This window comes from Scyliorhinus canicula, chromosome 1 (genome assembly GCF_902713615.1).
Source record: "Scyliorhinus canicula chromosome 1, sScyCan1.1, whole genome shotgun sequence".
Lineage (NCBI taxonomy): Eukaryota > Metazoa > Chordata > Chondrichthyes > Carcharhiniformes > Scyliorhinidae > Scyliorhinus > Scyliorhinus canicula.
Window position 1 is genome coordinate 72,383,615 of NC_052146.1, and position 25,612 is coordinate 72,409,226.

The following is a 25,612-nucleotide window of genomic DNA, read 5'->3' on the forward strand; positions in this document are numbered from 1 at the left end:
AATTTTTAAATAAATAGGCAAACTTACCTTCCAGACAGACCCCTGCTCCTGCCGAAAATCTGAAGGCCGCTTCTCCTGCAAGGTAAATTTTTTAATAAATAGGGAAACTTACCTTCCCGACAGACCCCAGGCCACTACTCCCACCGAAAATCTGAAGGCCGCTTCTCCTGCAAGGTAAATTTTTAAATAAATAGGGAAACTTACCTTTCTGACAGACTCCTGCTCACTGCTCCCGCTGAAAATCTGAAGGCCAAAGGTCTTGGGAGCATGTTTGTCCTGCTGTCACATTGACCTTTCTAATTTTGAGACCATGAATGTGCAGATTAACTGCACCATTGTGGGTGTTCCAGAGGTCTATCAAAAGGTCAATCATTACCGCCGCCAAAGCAAACAGCACAATTTCTGGCTTTAGGAAGACGGGTAGAGGTCAAAGAAACCGATACAAAATAGGTCCCTCCCTGAGAGAACTTTGGCTGAACAACGTTGAGATGCAATCCATCTTTATTGAACTGCACTGCTAAGTTACCATCCAAGTATGACATTATCTTGACTTAGAAATATGTTATTGTTCCTTCATCCTCACAGGATCAATTCCTACAACTTCCCATTTCTAAGCACTGTGGGGGTGCCTTCATTTCAAGGACCCAGTGACTCAAGATGGCAGTTAACATCTTCTCAAGAGCAATTAGGAACTGCCAATAAATGCTAGTTTTGACATTGATATCCATATCCTGTGAATGAATTTTTTAAAAAGGACTCCTACTGTAGAAATCTGAAGCCCTTCTTCCATAATTTCTCCAGTCAAGCTCTAATCACACTCCTAAAACACTGAGGCGGGAATCGGATGGCACTGCAGTGTCTTCAGAGTGGTCACTAATACATCAACATTCGCTCTCACTTGTTTGTCAACCCCAGGTGTAAAAAAGGGGGATGTAATGAAACTAACCTTCAGGTCACAGGTGGTATTGAGCAGTAGGTTGGATGGTTTGAGATCCCGATGAAGGACATTGGCAGAGTGGATGTACTTTAACCCTCGCAGGATCTGATACAGGAAGTAACAGATGTGATCATTGCTAAGATGCTGAGTCTTCAGAAGTTTATACAGGTCTGTTTCCATCAGATCTTGTACAATGTACCTGGTAATAAAAGTTAAGGAACCCACAAACATTGCCAATATAGAATACTGTGGAAAGCTATGCATTCTCTTTAAGAGAAATGAAACAGGGATTCAACAGCAAAATTCACAATTTAACTCAATAAGGTTTGTAGTTCCAATTACATTATATTGATCTTTGCAATATAACTTCGTAATACATGCAAGTCAAATGGAAAACTCTCCACTTACATAGATACATAGAAGGAATAGGAGCCTACTCCGCCAGCTGATCATTCAACTCAATAGCCTAAACCTGCTTTCTCCCCATAGCCTTTGATTTCATTCTACCCAAGTGCTACATCTAGCCACCTCTTGAATATATTAGTGTTTTAGCATCAACTACTTCCTGTGGTAATGAATTCCATAGGCTCACCACTCTTTGGGTGAAGACATGTCTCCTCATCTGTGTTCGAAATGGTTTACACTGAATCCTCAGACTGTCACCCCTGGTTCTGGACACATCCACCATCGGGAACATCTTCCCTGCATCTACCCTTACTATTCCTGTTAGAATTTAATAAGTCTCCACGAGTTCCCCAATTCATTCTTCGGAACTCCAGCGAGAACAATCCTACCCCATCAATCTCTCCTTATGTGACAGTCCCGCCATCCCTGGAATTAGTCTGGTAAACCTTTGCTGCATTCCCGAGAGCAAGAACATCCTTCCTCAGAAAAGGAGACCAAAACTGCACAATATTTCAGCTGTCGCCTCACCAAGGCCCTGTATAATTGCAGCAACACATCCCTGCTTCCTCTCGCAATGAAGGCCAACATACCATTAGCCTTCTTTACTTCCTGCTGCACCTGCATGCTTACCTTCAGCGACTGGTGCACAAGGACACCCAGGTCCCGCTGTACACTCCCCTCTCCCAATTTACAACCATTCAGGTAGTAATCAGCCTTCCTGTTTTTGCTTCCAAAGTGAATAACCTCACACTTATCCAAATTATACTCCATCTGCCATTTATTTGCCCACTCACCTAACCTGTCCAGATCATGCTATAGGATTTCTGCATCCTCATCACAGTTCACCCTGCCACCCAACTTGGCATCATCTGCAAACTTTGAGATGGTACATTTTGTTCTCTCACCCAAATCATTAATATATAGTGAATAGCTGGGGTCCTAGCGCTGATCCGTGGCATCCCACTGGTCACTGCCTGCCAATTTGAAAAGGACCCATTGATTCTTACTCTTTGTTTCCTCTCTGCCAACTCTTTTTCTATCCACCTCAATACACTTCCCCCAATTTCGCACAATAATCTCTCATGCGGGACTTTGTCAAATGCCTTCTTAAAGTCCAAATATACCACATTGACCGGCTCCTCCTTGTCAACTGTACTGGTTGCATCAGATTGGTCAATCATAATTTCCCCTATTATGTATTTTCTTTAATTTCCTTTTCATTTGATGTACTTATGATCTGTTGAGCTGTTTTTCACTGTACTTCGGTAAACATGACAATAAACAAATCCAATCCAATCCCTTCATAAATCCATGCTGACTGACTGATCTTGCCACTGCTTTCTCAATGCTCCACTATAAAGTCCTTGATAATGGATTCAAGAATTTTCCCCACTACCGATGTTGGGCTTACTGTTCTATAATTCCCTGCGCGCTCTCTCTACCTCCCTTTTTGAATATTGGAGTGCGAGCTACCCTCCAATCTGCAGGGACTGTCCCAGAGTCTATAGAATCCCAGAAGATGACCCCACCAATGCATCCACTATTTCCAGAGCCACCTCCTTAAGCACTCTGGGATGCAGATTCCAGGCCCTGGGGATTTATCTGCCTACAATCCCATCAATTTCCCCAGCACCATTTCTCTACTAAAATTGACGTCCCTTAGTTCTTCCCTCTCACCAAACCTTTTATTCTCCAACATTTCTGGTATCTGATTTGTGTCCTCTTTTGTGAAGACAGAACCAAAATATGTATTCAATTGCTCAGTCATTTCTTTGTCCCTTATTATGCATTCCGTTTCTGCCTGTAGGGGGCCTACATTTGTCTTTACCAATCTTTCTCTTCACATATCTGGAGAAACTCTTAGTGTATGGCTTTATGTTCCCTGCAAGCTTCCTTTAGTAGTGTCCTTTCCCTTCTTAATCAATCCCTTCGTCCTTCTTTGCTGAATTCTAAACTGCTCCCAATCCTCAGACCTTTTATTTTCTTGGCCAATCTGTATGCTTTTTCCTTGTATCAAATACTATTTCTAATTTCCTTTGTAAGCCAACCATGTTCCTTAATCACATTCCAGAGCTATGGTATTGAAACCACAACTCCTGTGCTTCTTCTGAAATCAACTCAGCACTCCTGTTTGGTCAGGATGGTGCTGCGCTATGTGCCCTCCCCGATACATGAATTATACCCAGTTAACAGAGCTGGACCAGTGCTGCACCAGTTTCCAAACAGATGGACATAATGGTACCAGCATTTACTTCCAGGTATTGTAGTCATTTTGTCAGATGATATGCAGGTTTATGCTTTTTTAAAACATTTTTTGGGAGTGCATTCAAGAGGGAGGGAAGTCAGTGCTGAAAAATGGAACATTTTGTCAGCAATTTTATTCTGGAATTTGGCGCAGCATAAGCATATGGTGAGTAAAACTCCATCTATTCTGTCCTAACAAGACACCTTGACAGCAGAGTGAGAACAGCACTCTCACTGCACAAGTCTAAATTCTACCGCACCTTCAACTTTGTAGTCTTTGAACAAAGGTTGAATATTACGGCTAAAAACAATACATACCCAATCTGCTTTGGGGGCCTACACTCACCAGGAATGGATCTGAAATTGCTCATTACTTTTCATGCGCTACATAGAAGGAACTTTTGCATCCAACTGGGCAAATGCAATGAAATGCTCAAAGAGATGAAAGGACAGTAAGCTAATCCTGTATGTCAAGCAACCATATATATTTTTTAAAATGCTACTGCAAACCAGGATACACATCTTTCATCTGGTCAATGGTGGGTGCTCGGATGATGTCATTGATGCCGATGATATTCTCATGTTTGAAGCGCAGCAGGATTTTAATCTCACGCAGAGTCCGTTGGCAGTATGTTTGGTGTTCAAAGGGGCTGATCTTTTTGATGGCCACACGAACTTTATTCACATTGTCATGGGCTGAACTGTAAAGACAGATATAACATTTCACTGGGGTAGAACACAAATTCACCGAAAAAATAGCTAGCACCCAAGAAAGACAGGCAACACTCCGTTTTTTAAAAAATCTGCACAAATCTATAGGACATGGAAAATAATATATATTTATACAGACCAGAATCCTAAAGGAAAAAAGAGATAACAATGGTTAAATCTTTTCTTTAAAATCCGGACAAAGTGAACAGTTGAGTGACAGGTTAAATGCTCACCAACGGGTTTCCTAATATGTCAATAATGATACAATGGGATCGGGCAGCAAAAACCCCGTGAAATGAGTTATGTTCTCATTTGGGGAAGGTGGGGGAGGAGTGGTGAAGCACAATAGAAGACTGGCAAACAGAATCACTGTTTACTCAGGAAATGAATAGGATGGAGAAGAGCAGTGAATCAAATCACTAATAAATTGATGAAACACTTCCCTTCCATGAAACCATATGGACTGTGATATGATTTCCTAAATGTCCTGCTCCTACTTCCTTAATAATAAATTCCAGCATTTTCTCATTGACAGATGTTAGACGCATTGGTCTAAAGTTTCCTTCTTTCTTGAACAGGAGCATTACATAATAATAACCTTTATTGTCACAAGTAGGCTTACATTGACACTGCAATGAAGTTATCGTGAAAAGCCCCTAGTTGCCACATTCTGGCGCCTGTTTAGGTACACAGAGGGAGAATTCAGAATGTCCAAATTACCTAACAGCACGTCTTTCGGGACTAGTGGGAGGAAATCGGATCACCTAGAGGAATCTCATGCAGACACAAAGGAATGTGCAGACTCCGCACAGACAGTGACCCAAGCCAGGAATTGAATCTGGGACCCTGGCGCTGTTAAGCAACAGTGCTACCCACTGTGCTACCATGCCACCCATATTTGTAGTTTTTCAGTCTATTGGGACCTTTCCAGAATCAAGGGAATTTTGGAAGATTATAAACAATTAATCGATCATCTCTGCAACCACTTTTCTGCATCACTTTTTCCACCTTGATTTTCTACAATTCTTGGGGTGTTTTTGGGTTTTCTATTGTGTAGACAAAGTCTCTGCCATTTTGTTTTCTATTAATTCTCCAGTCTCATTCTCCAAGGACCGAGTGTTTACTTGAGCTACTCTCATCCTTTTGAAATACTTGCAGAAGCTCTTACTGGTTATTTTTATATTTCTTGCTAGTTTACTCGAATTTTAGTTTCACTCGTTTTCTATTCATCCTTTGAAGGTTTCTAAAGAATTTTTAATCCACAGCCTCCCCAAACAGGCGTTGGAATGTGGCGACTAGGGGCTTTTCACAGTAACTTCATTTGAAGTCTACTCGTGACAATAAGCGATTTTCATTTCATCACTAATCTTTGTAGCAATGCATGACTTTTCTTTCAATATATCATCAACCTCTTTAGTCAGTCACAGATATTACAACCTTCTCAAAGTCTTTTTTCCTTAAAGGAATAACCTTGTTGAGTTTCAACTATCCTTAAATGCGGTCACTACTGTTCTACCGACTTATCTTTTAACCTATTTCTCAATCCACATTAGTCAACTCACTTTCCTACTTTTGTAATCACCCAAGTATAAAGTAAATGTTTTAATTAAATTGCCATTCGCAGAAAGATCTACCATACTTCAATTTATGCTCGACATACCATAACTACATGTTCCAAGTCAATTTAACATTGGAAGATCAGTTACATAAATTATACCCGATAAAAGAGAATGGTTTCTGAAGAGTTGTTTCACAACCTTTACCTCATTGTAAAAATGTGAATTAAGTATTCAAAATAACAATCTATGGTAGTATTTATCCCGCCAATATACATGCCACGCTTACATGCAATATCTTGAATGGTCTAGCATCATTTAGGCCAAGAATGGATCCAGCAGAGGGCAGCAGAGCAGAGCTACTGATCAGCTGTTCTGGGGAAATTTGCATACGTGCAGTGCGGTCAGCCTAAGTTGAAGGTGAACTGGCGAAGGAGACCCAAGGAGTTTGAGTGAAGACAAGCATCCAGCAGAGGGCAGCAGAGCAGAGCTACTGATCAGCTGTTCTGGGGAAATTTGCATACGTGCAGTGCGGTCAGCCTAAGTTGAAGGTGAACTGGCGAAGGAGACCCAAGGAGTTTGAGTGAAGACAAGCATCCAGCAGAGGGCAGCAGAGCAGAGCTACTGATCAGCTGTTCTGGGGAAATTTGCATACGTGCAGTGCGGTCAGCCTAAGTTGAAGGTGAACTGGCGAAGGAGACCCAAGGAGTTTGAGTGAAGACAAGCATCCAGCAGAGGGCAGCAGAGCAGAGCTACTGATCAGCTGTTCTGGGGAAATTTGCATACGTGCAGTGCGGTCAGCCTAAGTTGAAGGTGAACTGGCGAAGGAGACCCAAGGAGTTTGAGTGAAGACAAGCATCCAGCAGAGGGCAGCAGAGCAGAGCTACTGATCAGCTGTTCTGGGGAAATTTGCATACGTGCAGTGCGGTCAGCCTAAGTTGAAGGTGAACTGGCGAAGGAGACCCAAGGAGTTTGAGTGAAGACAAGCATCCAGCAGAGGGCAGCAGAGCAGAGCTACTGATCAGCTGTTCTGGGGAAATTTGCATACGTGCAGTGCGGTCAGCCTAAGTTGAAGGTGAACTGGCGAAGGAGACCCAAGGAGTTTGAGTGAAGACAAGCATCCAGCAGAGGGCAGCAGAGCAGAGCTACTGATCAGCTGTTCTGGGGAAATTTGCATACGTGCAGTGCGGTCAGCCTAAGTTGAAGGTGAACTGGCGAAGGAGACCCAAGGAGTTTGAGTGAAGACAAGCATCCAGCAGAGGGCAGCAGAGCAGAGCTACTGATCAGCTGTTCTGGGGAAATTTGCATACGTGCAGTGCGGTCAGCCTAAGTTGAAGGTGAACTGGCGAAGGAGACCCAAGGAGTTTGAGTGAAGACAAGCATCCAGCAGAGGGCAGCAGAGCAGAGCTACTGATCAGCTGTTCTGGGGAAATTTGCATACGTGCAGTGCGGTCAGCCTAAGTTGAAGGTGGTTTGTGGAAGGGCTGTTGGCAACTGACAGTTAAACCCGAAACACTTCGTGAGTGTTTCCCACCCTACCTCCTCCTCTAACCAACCCCCCCACCCCACGGTGGTTGGGAAGCGGGAGCAGGGGCCTGTCGTGAAGGTGAGTGAGTGCCTTTAAATTTGCTTAACTTTCAGCGGGAGCAGGGTTTGAGGTAATATCAGGTAAGCTCTTCCTTTCTTTTTCTTTTTCTTGTTATTTTTTAAATCTAGAGGTGATGTCAGGGAAGGCAGTACAATGCTCCTCCTGCAGAATGTTTGAGGTGAGGGACGCCGTTAGTGTCCCTGCTGATTTCATCTGTGGGAAGTGCACCCAACTCCAGCTCCTCAAAAACCGTGTTAGGGACCTGGAGCTTGAGCTGGATGAACTTCGGATCATTCGGGAGGCAGAGGGGGTCATAGATAGGAGCTTCAGGGAAGTAGTTACACCAAAGATTGGAGATAGATGGGTAACTGTAAGAGGGACTGGGAAGAAGCAGTCAGTGCAGGGACCCCCTGCGGTCGTTCCCCTGAGTAACAAGTATACCGTTTTGGATACTTGTGGGGGGGACGACTTACCAGGGGTAAGCCATGGGGTACGGGCCTCTGGCACGGAGTCTGTCCCTGTTGCTCAGAAGGGAAGGGGGGAAAGGAGTAGAACACTAGTAATTGGGGACTCAATAGTCAGGGGCACAGATAGGAGATTTTGTGGGAGCGAGAGAGACTCACGTTTGGTATGTTGCCTCCCAGGTGCAAGGGTAAGTGATGTCTCGGATCGTGTTTTCCGGGTCCTTAAGGGGGAGGGGGAGCAGCCCCAAGTCGTAGTCCACATTGGCACTAACGACATAGGTAGGAAAGAGGACAAGGATGTCAGGCAGACCTTTAGGGAGCTAGGATGGAAGCTCAGAGCGAGAACAAACAGAGTTGTTATCTCTGGGTTGTTGCCTGTGCCACGTGATAGTGAGATGAGGAATAGGGAGAGAGAGCAATTAAACACGTGGCTACAGGGATGGTGCAGGCGGGAGGGATTCAGATTTCTGGATAACTGGGGCTCTTTCTGGGGAAGGTGGGACCTCTATAGACAGGATGGTCTACATCTGAACCTGAGGGGCACCAATATCCTGGGGGGGAGATTTGTTAGTGCTCTTTGGGGGGGTTTAAACTAATTCAGCAGGGGCATGGGAACCTGGATTGTAGTTTTGGGGTAAGGGAGATTGAGAGTATAGAGGTCAGGAGCACAGATTTGACTTCGCAAGAGGGTGCCAGTGTTCAGGTAGGTGGTTTGAAGTGTGTCTACTTCAATGCCAGGAGTATACGAAATAAGGTAGGGGAACTGGCAGCATGGGTTGGTACCTGGGACTTCGATGTTGTGGCCATTTCAGAGACATGGATAGAGCAGGGACAGGAATGGTTGTTGCAGGTTCCGGGGTTTAGGTGTTTTAGTAAGCTCAGAGAAGGGGGCAAAAGAGGGGGAGGTGTGGCGCTGCTAGTCAAGGACAGTATTACGGTGGCGGAAAGGATGCTAGATGGGGACTCTTCTTCTGAGGTAGTATGGGCTGAGGTTAGAAACAGGAAAGGAGAGGTCACCCTGTTGGGAGTTTTCTATAGGCCACCTAATAGTTCTAGGGATGTAGAGGAAAGGATGGCGAAGATGATTCTGGAAAAGAGCGAAAGTAACAGGGTAGTTGTTATGGGAGACTTTAACTTTCCAAATATTGACTGGAAAAGATATACTTCGAGTACATTAGATGGGTCATTCTTTGTACAATGTGTGCAGGAGGGTTTCCTGACACAATATGTTGACAGGCCAACAAGAGGCGAGGCCACATTGGATTTGGTTTTGGGTAATGAACCAGGCCAGGTGTTAGATCTGGAGGTAGGTGAGCACTTTGGAAACAGTGACCACAATTCGGTGACCTTTACGTTAGTGATGGAAAGGGATAAGTATACCCCGCAGGGCAAGAGTTATAGCTGGGGGAAGGGCAATTATGATGCCATTAGACATGACTTAGGATGTGTTGGTTGGAGAAGTAGGCTGCAAGGGTTGGGCACACTGGATATGTGGAGCTTGTTCAAGGAACAGCTATTGCATGTTCTTGATATGTACGTACCAGTCAGGCAGGGAGGAAGGGGTCGAGCGAGGGAACCGTGGTTTACCAAAGAAGTGGAATCTCTTGTTAAGAGGAAGAAGGAGGCCTATGTGAAGATGAGGCATGAAGTTTCAGTTGGGGCGTCTGATAGTTACAAGGAAGCGAGGAAGGATCTAAAGAGAGAGCTGAGACGAGCAAGGAGGGGACATGAGAAGTCTTTGGCAGGTAGGATCAAGGAAAACCCAAAAGCTTTCTATAGGTATGTCAGGAATAAAAGAATGACTAGGGTAAGAGTAGGGCCAGTCAAGGACAGTGGTGGGAAGTTGTGTGTGGAGGCTGAGGAGATAAGCGAGATACTAAATGAATACTTTTCGTCAGTATTCACTCAAGAAAAAGATAATATTGTGGAGGAGAATGCTGAGACCCAGGCTATTAGAATAGATGGCATTGAGGTGCGTAGGGAAGAAGTGTTGGCAATTCTGGACAAGGTGAAAATAGATAAGTCCCCGGGGCCGGATGGGATTTATCCTAGGATTCTCTGGGAAGCCAGGGAAGAGATTGCTGAGCCTTTGGCTTTGATTTTTAGGTCATCATTGGCTACAGGAATAGTGCCAGAGGACTGGAGGATAGCAAATGTGGTCCCTTTGTTCAAGAAGGGGAGTAGAGATAACCCCGGTAACTATAGGCCGGTGAGCCTAACGTCTGTGGTGGGTAAGGTCTTGGAGAGGATTATAAAAGATACGATTTATAATCATCTAGATAGGAATAATATGATTAGGGATAGTCAGCATGGTTTTGTGAAGGGTAGGTCATGCCTCACAAAACTTATCGAGTTCTTTGAGAAGGTGACTGAACAGGTAGACGAGGGTAGAGCAGTTGATGTGGTGTATATGGATTTCAGTAAAGCATTTGATAAGGTTCCCCACGGTCGGCTATTGCAGAAAATACGGAGGCTGGGGATTGAGGGTGATTTAGAGATGTGGATCAGAAATTGGCTAGTTGAAAGAAGACAGAGAGTGGTAGTTGATGGGAAATGTTCAGAATGGAGTTCAGTTACGAGTGGCGTACCACAAGGATCTGTTCTGGGGCCGTTGCTGTTTGTCATTTTTATAAATGACCTAGAGGAGGGCGCAGAAGGATGGGTGAGTAAATTTGCAGACGACACTAAAGTCGGTGGAGTTGTAGACAGTGCGGAAGGATGTTGCAGGTTACAGAGTGACATAGATAAGCTGCAGAGCTGGGCTGAGAGGTGGCAAATGGAGTTTAATGTGGAGAAGTGTGAGGTGATTCACTTTGGAAAGAATAACAGGAATGCAGAATATTTGGCTAATGGTAAAATTCTTGGTAGTGTGGATGAGCAGAGGGATCTCGGTGTCCATGTACATAGATCCCTGAAAGTTGCCACCCAGGTTGATAGGGTTGTGAAGAAGGCCTATGGTGTGTTGGCCTTTATTGGTAGAGGGATTGAGTTCCGGAGCCATGAGGTCATGTTGCAGTTGTACAAAACTCTAGTAAGGCCGCATTTGGAGTATTGCGTACAGTTCTGGTCGCCTCATTATAGGAAGGACGTGGAAGCCTTGGAACGGGTGCAGAGGAGATTTACCAGGATGTTGCCTGGTATGGAGGGAAAATCTTATGAGGAAAGGCTGATGGACTTGAGGTTGTTTTCGTTAGAGAGAAGAAGGTTAAGAGGTGACTTAATAGAGGCATACAAAATGATCAGAGGGTTAGATAGGGTGGACAGTGAGAGCCTTCTCCCGCGGATGGAGGTGGCTAGCACGAGGGGACATAGCCTTAAATTGAGGGGTAATAGATATAGGACAGAGGTCAGAGGTGGGTTTTTTACGCAAAGAGTGGTGAGGCCGTGGAATGCCCTACCTGCAACAGTAGTGAACTCGCCAACATTGAGGGCATTTAAAAGTTTATTGGATAAGCATATGGATGATAAGGGCATAGTGTAGGTTAGATGGCCTTTAGTTTTTTTCCATGTCGGTGCAACATCGAGGGCCGAAGGGCCTGTACTGCGCTGTATCGTTCTATGTTCTATGTTCTATGAATGCTCGTCTTTTGACTTTGAGGGTTGATTGGATGCATACCATGGAACCATACCATGCATAGCATAGGTGCACATATGGTCATAGTGCATGTTCTCATTAATTTACACAACTCAAATGGCGAAACCTAGGTGTTGTGCGTAGGCCAAACGTGCTGCTTGCGTGACAAATGATCCTCAGCTCTTAACTCAGGAAAGATAGCCAATTGGACAATATGCCATATATCTGTCAGCATCTGTGGAATTGTGGCTCAGTTAGTAGCTCTGGGAATGAAGGAAAAACCAAGACAAAAATCTTAATAAGCGATGTACTAAAATTAGGGAGGGAGAGGGAAGGAAATCATCCCAAACCCACTAAAAAGTTAACTTGGGTCATCGCGCTATTTTTCATCAGTTAGAAATACCATCGTGACAAGGGACAGGTAGATGAGAAAACTTTTTTTTTTGCAGGGAAGTGAGATTGTTTAGCATATCACTGCACCAGCTAATATTTGGTTTGGTTTAGCTCAGTGGGTTAGACAGCTGGTTTGTGATGCAGAACAAGGCCAGGAGCGCGTGTTCAATTCCCGTACCAGCTGCGAATTCTGAATTCACCCTGTGTACCCAAACAGGCGCCGGAATGTGGCGTCTAGGGGCTTTTCACAGTAACTTCATTGCAATGTTAATGTAAGCCCATTTGCGACAATAAAACGATTATTATTATTTGTTTCTGTGCATGCTTTGCAGATTCGCTAAAACTCCAACATCTAAATTAATTCAAATCTTTTGGGCAAAAACGCAGTCACAGCCTAAAGAGAAAGGTGCATGTACCCACCATGAGATAATACATCTTTCAGTGAAAGATTTCAACTGCTCTTTGGGGGTTGAAACATTATTGAAGAAAACACTGAAGTTCTTGTACGGTCTCAGTTGAACTGCAACAAACACCTATACACAATTATAGATTTTGGTCTCAAGTGGAGTTCAAACTGGAGAGAGCATTTTGCATTATATCATATTAGGGTGAAGTACTAGTAATTACCCATCTGTAACTTGTGACCAATGCAAAGCCATTAATTAGAAGTAAAAAGGATATCAGCACCTTAATAACTGCACTGCCCTAATCACCAAAATAAAAATGCATAGCGGTGAATAGACTAAATATGCCCAGATACTTTGCTGCCTTCCTATTATTCAAGAACATAATACACTCGCATACTAACTGGGTGCAAACAATACCATGCAGCTGGCCACTCAAATGCTGTGTCAGTACCGCTGGGCACTGAATGGTTAAAAGCCTACGGGTTTACAGCTGCAGAAGCAAGTTGGGTGTATTTAGTTTTTGCAGTGCTCATGCAGGTCCACCAAAATAAACTCCAGAACTAAAAAAAATTAACAGCTGAGACCCATTTTCTATCGGCCTTTCTTGACCTCAACCTGCCTCCCTAAAGCCAGGAATTTTGCTGTTTACTTTGGTGGCTAGGTAATGATAGACCTGTTGGCATTGCCAGTCTGCACACATAGAACAGCCAAAATGGCACATTAAATCTGCACATGCATGGCCTCAAATTAGAAAGGTCAATGTGAGAGCAGCACAATCCATGCTCCCAAGACCTCGGCTACAATCCAAAACATGGCACACTGCAATTACCAAATATCCTTTTGATCCTATTGCAGCTCATATGCTCAATAGCCTGAGTGGCCAATGATAAAAGCAATGAGATCATTGAAGAGTAGAGTTTCTAACCAGCCCAGCAAGAATTTATGATTCAAGGAATTAAAAGAAATACCGGCTCTGATTTTGCAGTCAGTCAGTGGGGAAGAAACAGCGTGCGCCATTCATTACACTTACAACAACTGACAGACATTTTGTGGGTCTCAGTGTAGCAATTTACGGTTTTGAGAGACCATCTCCAGAGACGCTCTCTGCAGTTCATCTGTGGCACCACAGCAATGCGGTTCTTCAATCAGACTGAAGAATCCTCACTGATGTGCAGTATAACCAGGAAGAAAGTTAGAATATTTAATTAATTGCAAAATTATGTACAGAAAAAAAAGAACAAAAGAAAGTTCGAATTAAAAAGATATGGAAAGGAAAAAACAAAAAAAATTCCAAAAATTAAATTCTGATTCAATAAGTCTATGGCATTTAAATTAAATACTTGTGTCAGGGAGAGGTTATGAGACAGTAATGAAGACATATGCCAGCCCCATTTTTTTCTGGTGTGGGCAACAATACCACCTTCACACCCTTACATGCATTTCAATGCTCAGGCTACTGGCAAGGTACCGGTGTAATAGTCTGTAGAGGAGGGAGGCAAATTGTACAACTACTTCCAGATTTTTGTTATAACAGCGCATGTTCAGGCTCAGGAATTGCTGTCCATTTGCTCCCTAATAAATATGAGTGCTGATAGTCTCAATTGTTTATCACAAAATACCAGCCATTGTGAATGCTGGATGCAAAACAAATGCAAATATTTAATAGTTCAATCAGCATCTGGAAATGAAAGACGATCCCCGAAGTCACCAATTCTAAAGAACTGCACTTGAAATATTAAATAAGTCTTTCTTTTACAAACATACCAACTCTCTGCATTTACATGGCTTCATTCCTTGTAATTTTGTGATTAACTTTTGCAGGAAATCCAGCAACTAACAGATGGAACTATAATGTACTTAAAATAAACATGGTGTTTCTGATGAAATGGCTCACGTGTAAAGTGCCCCATGAGTCTGTTGCAGCAGCGGGAGGTCCTCAGCTATATGGTTCGTGCACAGCTTACCATATGTAGATCACACTCTACATTGAACCCAATTACTATTTCAAACAGGCCATTTTCACACAAGGACTCAACCTGCTCCTTTATTTTCATAAAATTGTTGACGCTGAGTTGCAGTGTCCGAACATGGTGTAGATTTGCATTTTTAAATTTGCAGTCTATACGAAACAGAAGGAACAAACAGACACTCCAAGGCACGGTTATATATTCAAACAGCAGATTGTAAGCATCGATGACAGTCTCAGCCTGGTCGTCGTCTGCCCAGCAACAGGTCTTTGGAGCCCTAAACAATATACAAGATGGTGATCGCTTGCACAAAATCCAAACTCACGGGTACAGATTGCCACAAGCTTATCACTTGGACAAAAATGGTCAATGGATTTCTCCTGCCCTGGTGATAGTGCTGGTTCACTGACTACACTCCAGTGCCCCCAGGTCAAAGTAAAGCTGAAGCAGTAATATTACAATGAGAGAGAAGGCAGCAGGGCAGAGAAGACAATTTCCAAGAAACACAGTTCTTTTATTTAAACAGTGAGATCATAATAATCTATTAAAGTTTAATCCCTTAAAGTTATCTGCAGGCTGAGGGCCCAATGTTTTTCTCAATGCAAAGGAGAATCAATCATGACTAAGCAATTCAGTTAGTTAGTCAAATTAGTTTACGGTCCAAATTAAATGTGGTCCCCCAGTAATATAATTTCTAATTTTTGTCTCAACAAGGGTGTCAATGAACAGACTACTGTCATTTGGTAGCGAATGAACCTATTTTGTAAATAGGCACACTAAGCAACAAGCCTATTCTAACATATTCACCATCAAGCCCAATTTCAGTTTGTGCTTATGTGAAGTCAGTGGTGAGCCCGTTTAAAATGGATGCATGCCCAATTGGTATTTTGCTACATCCATTAGGATATTCCGAAAGGTAAAGCTCAACCAAGAAACCACGTTATTCTCAAGCCGCTTACATCTTTTAAACAGGCAATGTTTAATTAAACGACCACTCTGGGCATCGAAGTTCTTTCAAAGTTACCATAGAAAGAGATACTGCTTTATGATCAGCAACTAAGATTGATGTTGAAACAATGGATACATATCTGGTTGAAGCACTCAAGAAAATTGACAGGCTTCCCAAGTGGGTTAGTGGGTAAAGATACCACGCAGTGGGGCATTCGCTATGTAACCTGGATTACAGTTTGTGATAAATTAGTTCATTTCAACTGCAGCAGCAACTGGGGAAAGGCTTAAAAAGAACTCTTTGTTCCCAACAAGTGCAAATGTTTTGGCATCAAACAGAGAAAGCAGCGGACAATTTTACTGATCAATAATCTGTTTCAGTCAATGAGGGGGCCTCACGGTAGCATGGTGGTTAGCATCAATGCTTCACAGCTCCAGGGTCCCAGGTTCGATTCCCGGCTGGGTCACTGTCTGTGTGGAGTCTGCACGTCCTCCCTGTGTGTGCGTGGGTTTCCTCCGGGTGCTCAGGTTTCCTCCCACAGTCCAAAGATGTGCGGGTTAGGTGGATTGGCCATGCTAAATTGCCCGTAGTGTAAGGTTAATGGGGGGATTGTTGGGTTACGGGTATACGGGTTAGGTGGGTTTAAGTAGAGTGATCATTGCTCGGCACAACATCGAGGGCCGAAGGGCCTGGTCTGTGCTGTACTGTTCTATGTTCTATGAGTAACTACTTGGGTAACCAAAGGAATTACTAGTGTTCTTGGATTTGTACCGTTAGATAAATTGATCCCAACAGAGGGGAAAGCAGAAGCAAAGACAAAGTTGTACAACACGGAGCTTAAATGTCTCCAGTAAAGACAAATAAATAAAATGGTCTGGGTTAGTTTTGCACTGAATCTGCATGATGGGATCGGTTGAATTTCAACACCTCACCGTTTTTTTAATGCCCATCCTCAAAAATATTTCAATTTGTGTGCCAATCTCCATCCTTCTCAGATAATTCAAACAGGGAGTCAAAGCACAAACCAGCCAGTGCAGGGTCATTGATGCTGGGATTAGCCCAAATCTGTTGGAATAGCTTTGACCATTCACATCCACTTGGCTCCATCAAGATAAAAAGGACTTCAACAAGCATTTTGGCAAGATAAATTGACTGCACCTCAATTGCATGAACGGAGGAAGAGTGACAAAGGGCAGTAACTCATTTGAATTAGCTCCGTATTGGAAAACATCAAAGCTGTTTTTACTGAAAGCCGAACTGCAGCATGTGTATGCAAGGGACAGGATCCCAAACAGCATTCCAACCAATTGGTAACGTAAAGCAAGTGCGCTCAGATCAACCAGATTCGATCAAGACAAATTTTCCCTCGAGCCTGCTCAGCCATTCAATGAGATCATGGCTGATCTTTTGTGGACTCAGCTCCACTTTCCGGCCCGAACACCATAACCCTTAATTCTTCAAAAAACTATCTATCTTTACCTTAAAAACATGTAATGAAGGAGCCACAACTGCTTCACTGGGCAAGGAATTCCATAGATTCACAACCCTTTGGGTGAAGAAGTTCTTCCTAAACTCAGTCCTAAATCTACTTCCCCTTATTTTGAGGCTATGTCCCCTAGTTCTGCTTTCACCCGCCAGTGGAAACAACCTGCCCGCATCTATCCTATCTATTCCCTTCATAATTTTTAATGTTTCTATAAGATCCCCCCTCATCCTTCTAAATTCCAATGAGTACAGTCCCAGTCTACTCAACCTCTCCTCATAATCCAACCCCTTCAGCTCTGGGATTAACCTAGTGAATCTCCTCTGCACACCCTCCAGTGCCAGTACGTCCTTTCTCAAGTAAGGAGACCAAAACTGAACACAATACTCCAGATGTGGCCTCACTAACACCTTATACAATTGCAACATAACCTCCCTAGTCTTAAACTCCATCCCTCGAGCAATGAAGGACAAAATTCCATTTGCCTTCTTAATCACCTGTTGCACCTGTAAACCAACCTTCTGTGACTCATGCACTAGCACACCCAATTCTCTCTGCACAGCGGCATGCTTTAATATTTTATCGTTTAAATAATAATCCCGTTTGCTGTTATTCCTACCAAAATGGATAACCTCACATTTGTCAACATTGTATTCCATCTGCCAGACCCTAGCCCATTCACTTAACCTATCCAAATCCCTCTGCAGACTTCCAGTATCCTCTGCACTTTTCGCTTTACCACTCATCTTAGTGTCATCTTGGGGCAGCAGGGTAGCATGGTGGTTAGCATAAATGCTTCACAGCTCCAGGGTCCCAGGTTCGATTCCCGGCTGGGTCACTGTCTGTGTGGAGTCTGCACGTCCTCCCCCTGTGTGCGTGGGTTTCCTCCGGGTGCTCCAGTTTCCTCCCACAGTCCAAAGATGTGCGGGTTAGGTGGATTGGCCATGCTAAATTGCCCGTAGTGTTCTAATAAAAAAGTCAGGTTACGGGGGGGGGTTGTTGGGTTACGGGTATAGGGTGGATACGTGGGTTTGAGTAGGGTGATCATGGCTCGGCACAACATTGAGGGCCGAAGGGCCTGTTCTGTGCTGTACTGTTCTATGTTCTATCTGCAAACTTGGACGAGAATGTGTAAACTCCACAAAGACAACATGGAGGCATAATTTTAAAATTAGATGGGATAAAATTATTAGGGACTGAGGTGAGGAAGCACTTCTTCAGACTTTTTCAGACAAAGGGCGCGGAAATCTTGAACTAGCTCCTCCAAAAGGTTGATCAGCCATGGTCAACTAAAAATCTCAAAATGGAGATGGATAAAATTTTGTTATGCAAGTGTATTTAAACATTATGGAAACATGATGGTTAGTAGATGGAGTTAAGATACAGGTCAAGGATGATCTAAATGAATTGCAGGACAGGTTCAAGCAGATAAATAGCCTGCTCCTTCCTGTTCCTATGAGAAAGAGCAACCACCGCCCCTCTTAAGCAACATCAATAACTCTGTATTCCATTTTCAAGGTAACATTAGCAGCTTAGGTGAGAGTATGCCTGTTACACAGCTTTCTGGGGCTGTTTGCAATATGTACATTTTCCATGATACCTCTGTTGTCATGGCATTCACACCAAAACTTCATTTCCTGTCACCTGTCTCCATAATTCAATTGTAACAGATGCACAATATCTTAATTTCCTGTCGTGAGACAGTCTAAACAGAAACAGAGAACCACAATGACAATTACAGAAATTGCTAGAGACAAGCAACATTCCAACAACAAATACAATAAATGCCATAATCTACAAGTTTAAGTTTTATATTTAGGAATTGCAACTCACAAAATGGGTTCAGATGACAAAACCACTACAGCTTTGAAATCATATCCAAACATCCAAGTGTTCTACAGTAATCATTCATCCAATTTAATTGATCTCTAGCTTAGTAATTGCCCTCAGTGATGGAATAAACTAACGATACATTGGTATCAGGCACACAACAAACACAGTATTTAAAGGTGACCTTAAAATGAACAACCATCCAAAGGTAACTGTCCCAGTTGGCATGTTTTGATAACATTTGATAGTCCTTGTACCTCCTGAAACTATGAACCATTAGGGCAGACAGTGTGTTAAATATAAAAAGAATATTCACATTTGTATCAGGAGTCAGGGTTTAAAAGGGAAGAGGAAATAGATGTGGGTTAATTACACATATTTAAATAGAAAAACAATTCAGATTTCCCTTGGGCAAGTGGGACAATGACCAGAAGTCACCGATTTAAAATCATTGGCAAAAGATTTAGAGAGTGGATGAGAATGCCTAGGCTCTCATGTGTCCTCCCCGAAAATGTGGTGGAAGCCTATTATGTAAATAATTTCATATGGTATTTGGACCATTGCTGGCGGATGACGAACGTACAAGATTGTGGACAAAAGGTAGGGTCGTGGGACTAAGCACGGTTTCACTTTCAAGCTGACAGCAGAGGCCAAGTAACTGCATTCTATCTGTGCTGTAAGCTTGCAGGATTGTATGATGCTACCTGTCCACCTTCACAGAAGAGGACTATAATCCATCTCTCTAAAAGTGATACTCCAGTATAAGGCCTAGTGATCAACTCTTGTTGGGAACCATGGATAACAAATTAATCTTTCCTAATGTACGAGAAAAATAATGGAATTGAGAAAATTTGATTAACCATACAATATTAGCCTAGAAACCAACATTATTTCCAAAGGAGAAGATCCTGCAAATAACCAATTACAGATTGAGGAAGTTATTGTCGAAGTGGACTCTGAAATACTCCAACGTTGTATCCTCAGACATTTGACAAAAAACTTTTAGCTGAGTCAAAGCTTTGGGGATCCAGGTAAATTGTAGAAATAAGTTAAAGACTGGCTGAAAGATTTAAAAAAAACATCAGGTATTTGTTCAAAAGATTTATGTTGGACTAGGGTTGCTGAGACCATTACTGTTTCTAATTTTTGTCAATGGTTTGGTTATAGAACCGCAATGCCAATTCATCAAACCAAGCTAGCAGAGCAGTATAATCACAGTAGGCAATGTAAATTACAGAATAACCTGGGTAAGATTGGTAAGCGATAGAAAAATGGCATACAAAGCTTCATGAGGACAATGAATCTTCTGCGGCAGAAAAATATTCAACATGAATTATGTTGAAGTTGAGAGATCTAGGAATCTTACATCAACGTTCAATGTGGTTAACCAATGCAGAGCTTCACCTAAAAATGTCGACAGAATATTGAACTACATATTGTCAACCAGAGTACAGTCAGAAATAATTATCAAACTGTACAATGCTCTAGTCAGGCTATACCTCTAGTCAGGTGTCCTGGCTGGTTACCAAGATACGAGCGCGTTATCAACATACTGGAAACAGTGTCAAGTTTTTAATCCCTCGTGTCAAAAGATCGGAGTTCAACGGCAAGACTGGAGAACCTCGGCTTTTCAACCTTAAATAAAGTGGTGGCCATACTGCACAGCAGAGGCAGCTGTGTTACAAAGTAATCAATATATGAAATAGATTTTCGTATATAGTGGAGAAAACACATGGAATAAGTTAGAGCAGACAACTGTAACAGAGGGAGCTTTAGGTTCTTTCTTCGATAGATCGATGAGGAACCAACTGGCCTTCTTCATCCTCAGTTCTCCTGGGAAATAACTATTCCACTATTAACCACCCTGTATGCTCTCTACTAGATCAAGTGTGTATGAAAAAAATGTAGAAAGCTCAAGGAACAAATACACAGGAGAGTGAAGTCCAACTCACAGCCCAACTCAGAAGAAAATAGAAAAGCAACTGTAGAGATCTTAAGAAACCTGATCAAAGTTTATGCTCCACTCATGAAACAGCTGGAAAATAACAGGCATGTAACAGATTTACACAATTAAACTTGCACTAAGTATTTGCTCATTGATGGGGCTGAACCTAGAGTGCCAACTTGACTCGTTTTGTATTCAACTCCAAATCACATGGGGTGGTCTTCGGTGCAACATTTTTTTTAAAAATAATTTTTATTGGAATTTTTTGAAAAATATATATCAACAGAACAATAATAACAATAATAATAATAAACACCCCCCCGGCACCCGTAACAACGCATATAACAAACCCCCCCCACCCCAAACCCAATAAACAAAATAAATTAACAATAAGCAAATTAACTTAAACACTATCTCCCTAAACCCCGCCCCCCCCCACCTTTCTCCCGGGTTGCTGCTGCTGCTGACCTAGTACATTATCGTTGAGCCAGAAAGTCGAGGAAAGGCTGCCACCTCCTAAAGAACCCTTGTACCGACCCCCTCAAGGCGAATTTGACCCTCTCCAGCTGAATGAATCCCGCCATGTCATTAATCCAGGTCTCCACACTCGGAGGTCTTGCATCTTTCCACTGCAGCAAGATCCTCCGCCGGGCTACTAGGGACGCAAAGGCCAAAACATCGGCCTCTTTCGCCTCCTGCACTCCCGGCTCCACCCCAACCCCAAATATCGCGAGTCCCCAGCCTGGATTGACCCTGGATCCCACCACCCTCGACACCGTCCTCGCCACCCCCTTCCAGAACTCCTCCAGTGCTGGGCATGCCCAGAACATATGGGCATGGTTCGCTGGACTCCCCGAACACTTGACGCACCTATCTTCGCCCCCAAAGAACCTATTCATCCTAGATCCGGACATGTGGGCCCGGTGCAGCACCTTGAACTGGATGAGACTAAGCCTCGCACGTGAAGAGGAGGAGTTCACCCTCTCCAGGGCGTCCGCCCATGTCCCCTCCTCAATCTGCTCCCCCAGCTCCACCTCCCACGAAGCCTTCAGCTCCTCTACCGATGCCTTCCCCCACCTCCTGCATTACCTGGTAGATGTCAAGACACCTTCCCATCCCCGACCCACACCCCCAAAAGCAACCTATCCCTTACCCCCCGCGGGGGCAGCAAAGGGAACCCCTCCACCTGTCGCCTAGCAAACGCCTTGACCTGAAGGTACCTGAACAGATTCCCCAGGGGGAGCTGAAACTTCTCCTCCAGTTCACCGAGGCTCGCGAACCTCCCGTCAGTAAACAGGTCCCCCAACTTCCTAATGCCCGCCCTGTGCCACCCCAGGAACCCGCCATCCATGTTGCCTGGGACAAACCGGTGGTTCCCCCGCAACGGGGCCACCACCGAGCCCCCCACTTACCCCCTGTGCTGCCTCCACTGCCCTCAAATTTTGAGGGTAGCCGCCACCACCGGGCACGTAGTGTACCTCGTTGGAGGGAGCGGCAGCGGCAGCGGCGCCGTTACCAGTGCCTTCAGGCTCGTGCCCCCACAGGACGCCATCTCCATCCGTTTCCATGCTGCCCCCTCCCCATCCATTACCCACTTACGTACCATCGAGACGTTAGCCGCCCAATAGTACCCAGAGAGGTTGGGCAGCGCCAGCCCCCCTCTATCCCTGCCCCGCTCCAAAAAGACCCTCCTTACCCTCGGAGTCCCGTGCGCCCAAACAAATCCCAGAATGCTGCTGTTCACCCTCCTAAAAAAGGCCCTCGGAACGAAAATGGGGAGGCACTGAAACAAAAACAAAAACCTCAGGAGCACCGTCATTTTAACGGACTGCACTCTACCCGCCAATGACAACGGCAGCATGTCCCACCTTTTAAATTCCTCCTCCATCTGCTCCACCAACCTAGTAAAATTGAGCTTGTGCAGAGTCCCCCAGCTCCTAGCCACCTGAACCCCCAGGTACCTAAAATTCCTTACTGCCCTCTTTAGCAGGAGCCTACCAATCCCCTCCTCCTGATCTCCCGGGTGTACAACAAACAGCTCACTCTTGCCCAGGTTCAATTTATAGCCCGAGAAACTCCCAAACTCAGCAAGAATCTCCATCACCTCCGGCATTCCCCCCACCTCCTCGACTCCCTGAGAGCCATGCCAAGAGGCTCAATTGCCAACGCAAACAGCAAGGGGGACAGGGGGCACCCCTGCCTCGTCCCACAGTGGAGCCTGAAGTACTCAGACCTCCTATTTGTCGCTACACTCACCATCGGGGCCTCATACAGCAACCTCACCCATTTAATAAACCCCACCCCAAACCCGAACCGCTCCAACACCTCCCACAAGTACCCCCACTCAACCCTGTCAAAGGCCTTCTCCGCATCCAATGCCACCACAATCTCCGCCTCTCCTTCTGCTGCCGGCATCATTATCACATTTAGCAGCCTTCGCACGTTAGTGTTCAGCTGCCTCCCCTTCACAAAACCCGTCTGATCTTCATGTACCACCCCCGGCACCCAGTCCTCTATTCTAGTGGCCAAGATCTTCGCCAGCAACTTGGCGTCTACATTCAGCAGTGAAATCGGCCTGTATGATCTGCACTGCAAGGGGTCCTTATCTCCCGGATCAGGGAGATTAGCGCCCGAGACATCATCGGGGGCAGAACACCCCCCCCCTCCCATGCCTCGTTGACGGTCCTAACCAACAGGGGGCCCAGCAGGTCCGCGTATTTCTAATATAAAATTCAACCAGGAACCCATCCGGTCCCGGCACCTTCCCCGACTGCATGTGGTCAATCCCACTGACCAGCTCCTCCAACTCGATCGGCGCCCCCATTCGCTCCTCCTGCACCCTTGGAAATCGGACCCTGTCCAAAAAACTCTCCATTCCCCCTTCCACCGCCGGCGGCTCCGACCGGTAAAGTTCCCTATAAAACTTCCTAAAGACCTCATTGACCTCTGCCTCCTGCCGCACCACATTCCCATCTCTATCCTTCACTCCACCAATCTCCCTAGCCGCGTCCCGCTTACGAAGCTGATGCGCCAGCATCCTGCTTGCCTTCTCTCCATACTCATAGACCGCTCCCTGCGCCTTCCTCCACTGTGACTTCGCCTTTCTGGTGGTCAATAAATCAAACTTGGCCTGCAAGCTACGCCGCTCCCCCAGCAATCCCTCCTCCGCATAGCTCCTATCCACACTCAACAGCTCCTCCACCAGTCTCTCCCTCCTCTCCCCCCTCTCCCTATGGGCTCGGATGGAGATCAGCTCCCCCCTAATCACTGCCTTCAGAGCCTCCCACACCATCCCCACCTGGACCTCCCCAGTATCATTGACCTCGAGGTACCTCTCGATACATCCCCGGACCCTCCTACACACCTCCTCATCAGCCAACAACCCCACGTCCAGACGCCAAAGCGGGCGCTGGTCCCGCACCACCCCCATCGCCAGATCCACCCAATGCAGAGCATGGTCCGAAATCGCAATAGTCGAATACTCGGCCTCCTCCACCCTCGGGACCAGTCCCCTACTCAAAACAAATAAATCAATGCGGGAATAAACCCTGTGCACATGGGAGAAAAAAAAAAGAAGAGTACTCCCGAGCCCTTGACCTCCTGAACCTCCAGGGATCCACTCCTCCCATCTGGTCCATAAACCCCCTCAACACCTTGGCCGCCGCCGGCTTCCTGCCTGTCCTTGAACTAGAACGATCCAGTAGGGGATCCAGCACCGTATTGAAGTCCCCCCCATGATCAAGCCCCCCACCTCCAGGCCAGGAATGCGGCCCAACATACGCCTCATGGAACCAGCATCATCCCAATTTGGGGCGTACACATTAACCAACACCACCCTCTTACCAGCAGCTTACCGCTCACCATCACATACCTGCCGCCACTGTCAGACACAACCTCAGACGCCTCAAATGCCACCCTCTTCCCCACCAGGAGCGCCATCCCCCGCTTCTTCGAGTCGAGCCCAGAGTGGAAAACCTGCCCCACCCACCCCTTCCTCAGACGGACCTGGTCCGCCACCTTCAGGTGTGTCTCCTGGAGCATGGCCACGTCCGCCTTCAGATGCGAAAACACCCGGGCCCGCTTAACCGGCCCATTCAAACCCCTCGCGTTCCACGTAATCAGCCGGATCAGCCCCCCCCCCCATCGACTAGCCATAGCACATCGACTGCTCGCCCCTGGCCAGCACCCATTCAGCCCGTTTCCCACGGCGATAGAACCTCACACCAAAACTCCTCCCTGGCCAATCCAGCAGCAACCCGGTATCTCCCCCCCGGCTAGGACCCCTCCTAGCCGTGACTCTCCCTCCACTGTACTCCAGTGAGCCAGCTGACTTCTGCTGACCCCGGCAGCTCCCGCTCTAACTCCGACCCCCTCCCGATATGAGGTCCCCCCCTTCTCCCCTGCATCAGCTCCTTGGCACCGCTTCAGCGTGGGAAACCCGGTCTAATAACCACGCCCTTCGCCACCAGCTCCACCCTCTCGTCCCGCAGCGCGGGAAACCAGAGAAAAGCCTGCGCTTTCACACTGCCCCACCCCACCAATGCAGCTCCCAAACAGCAGTCCCAACCCAACCACCAACTCCGTACAAACAAAGACACAGATCAACCACAAACCCCAGTACCCCCCTTAGAACACAAACCCATAACCCACATCGTCCAAAAGCGAGAGAAAAAACAGAAACAAACAAAATAACCCACTACAGCATAAACAATAATACAGAAATAGAAAAACTCCCACAGCCCCCAATCTGTAGTTCGAGTCCAACTTTTCAGCCTGCACAAAGGCCCACGCTTCCTCCGGGGACTCAAAGTAGTGATGCCGGTCCTTGTAGGTGACCCACAGGCGCGCAGGCGGCAACATGCCGAACTTCACCTGCTTTCCGTGGAGCGCCGCCTTCGTCCGGTTAAACCCGGCTCTCCGCTTGGCCACCTCCGCACTCCAGTCCTTGTAGATACACACTGCCGAATTCTCCCACTTACTACTCCTCACCTTCTTGGCCCATCGGAGAACACACTCCCGATCACTGAACCGATGGAACCGCACCAGCACCGCCCGCGGGGGTTAATTCGCCTTAGGCCACCTGGCCAGTACTCTGTGGGCCCCCTCCAGCTCCAGGGGCAGATGGAAGGATCCTGCCCCCACCAGCGAGTTCAACATCA

General features: G+C 45.6%; 1 protein-coding gene across 1 annotated transcript in view; it reads right to left on the minus strand.

Moving 5' to 3' along the window:
• mapk1 (mitogen-activated protein kinase 1) overlaps positions 1-25,612 on the minus strand; it is a 292,687-nt gene that overhangs the window by 184,272 nt on the left and 82,803 nt on the right. The window contains exons 2-3 of the mRNA XM_038793174.1: positions 4,105-4,287; positions 947-1,136 (exon numbers count right to left, since the gene is read on the minus strand). Coding sequence (XP_038649102.1) covers positions 947-1,136; positions 4,105-4,287 — 373 coding nt within the window. The remainder of the gene's footprint in view (positions 1-946; positions 1,137-4,104; positions 4,288-25,612) is intronic.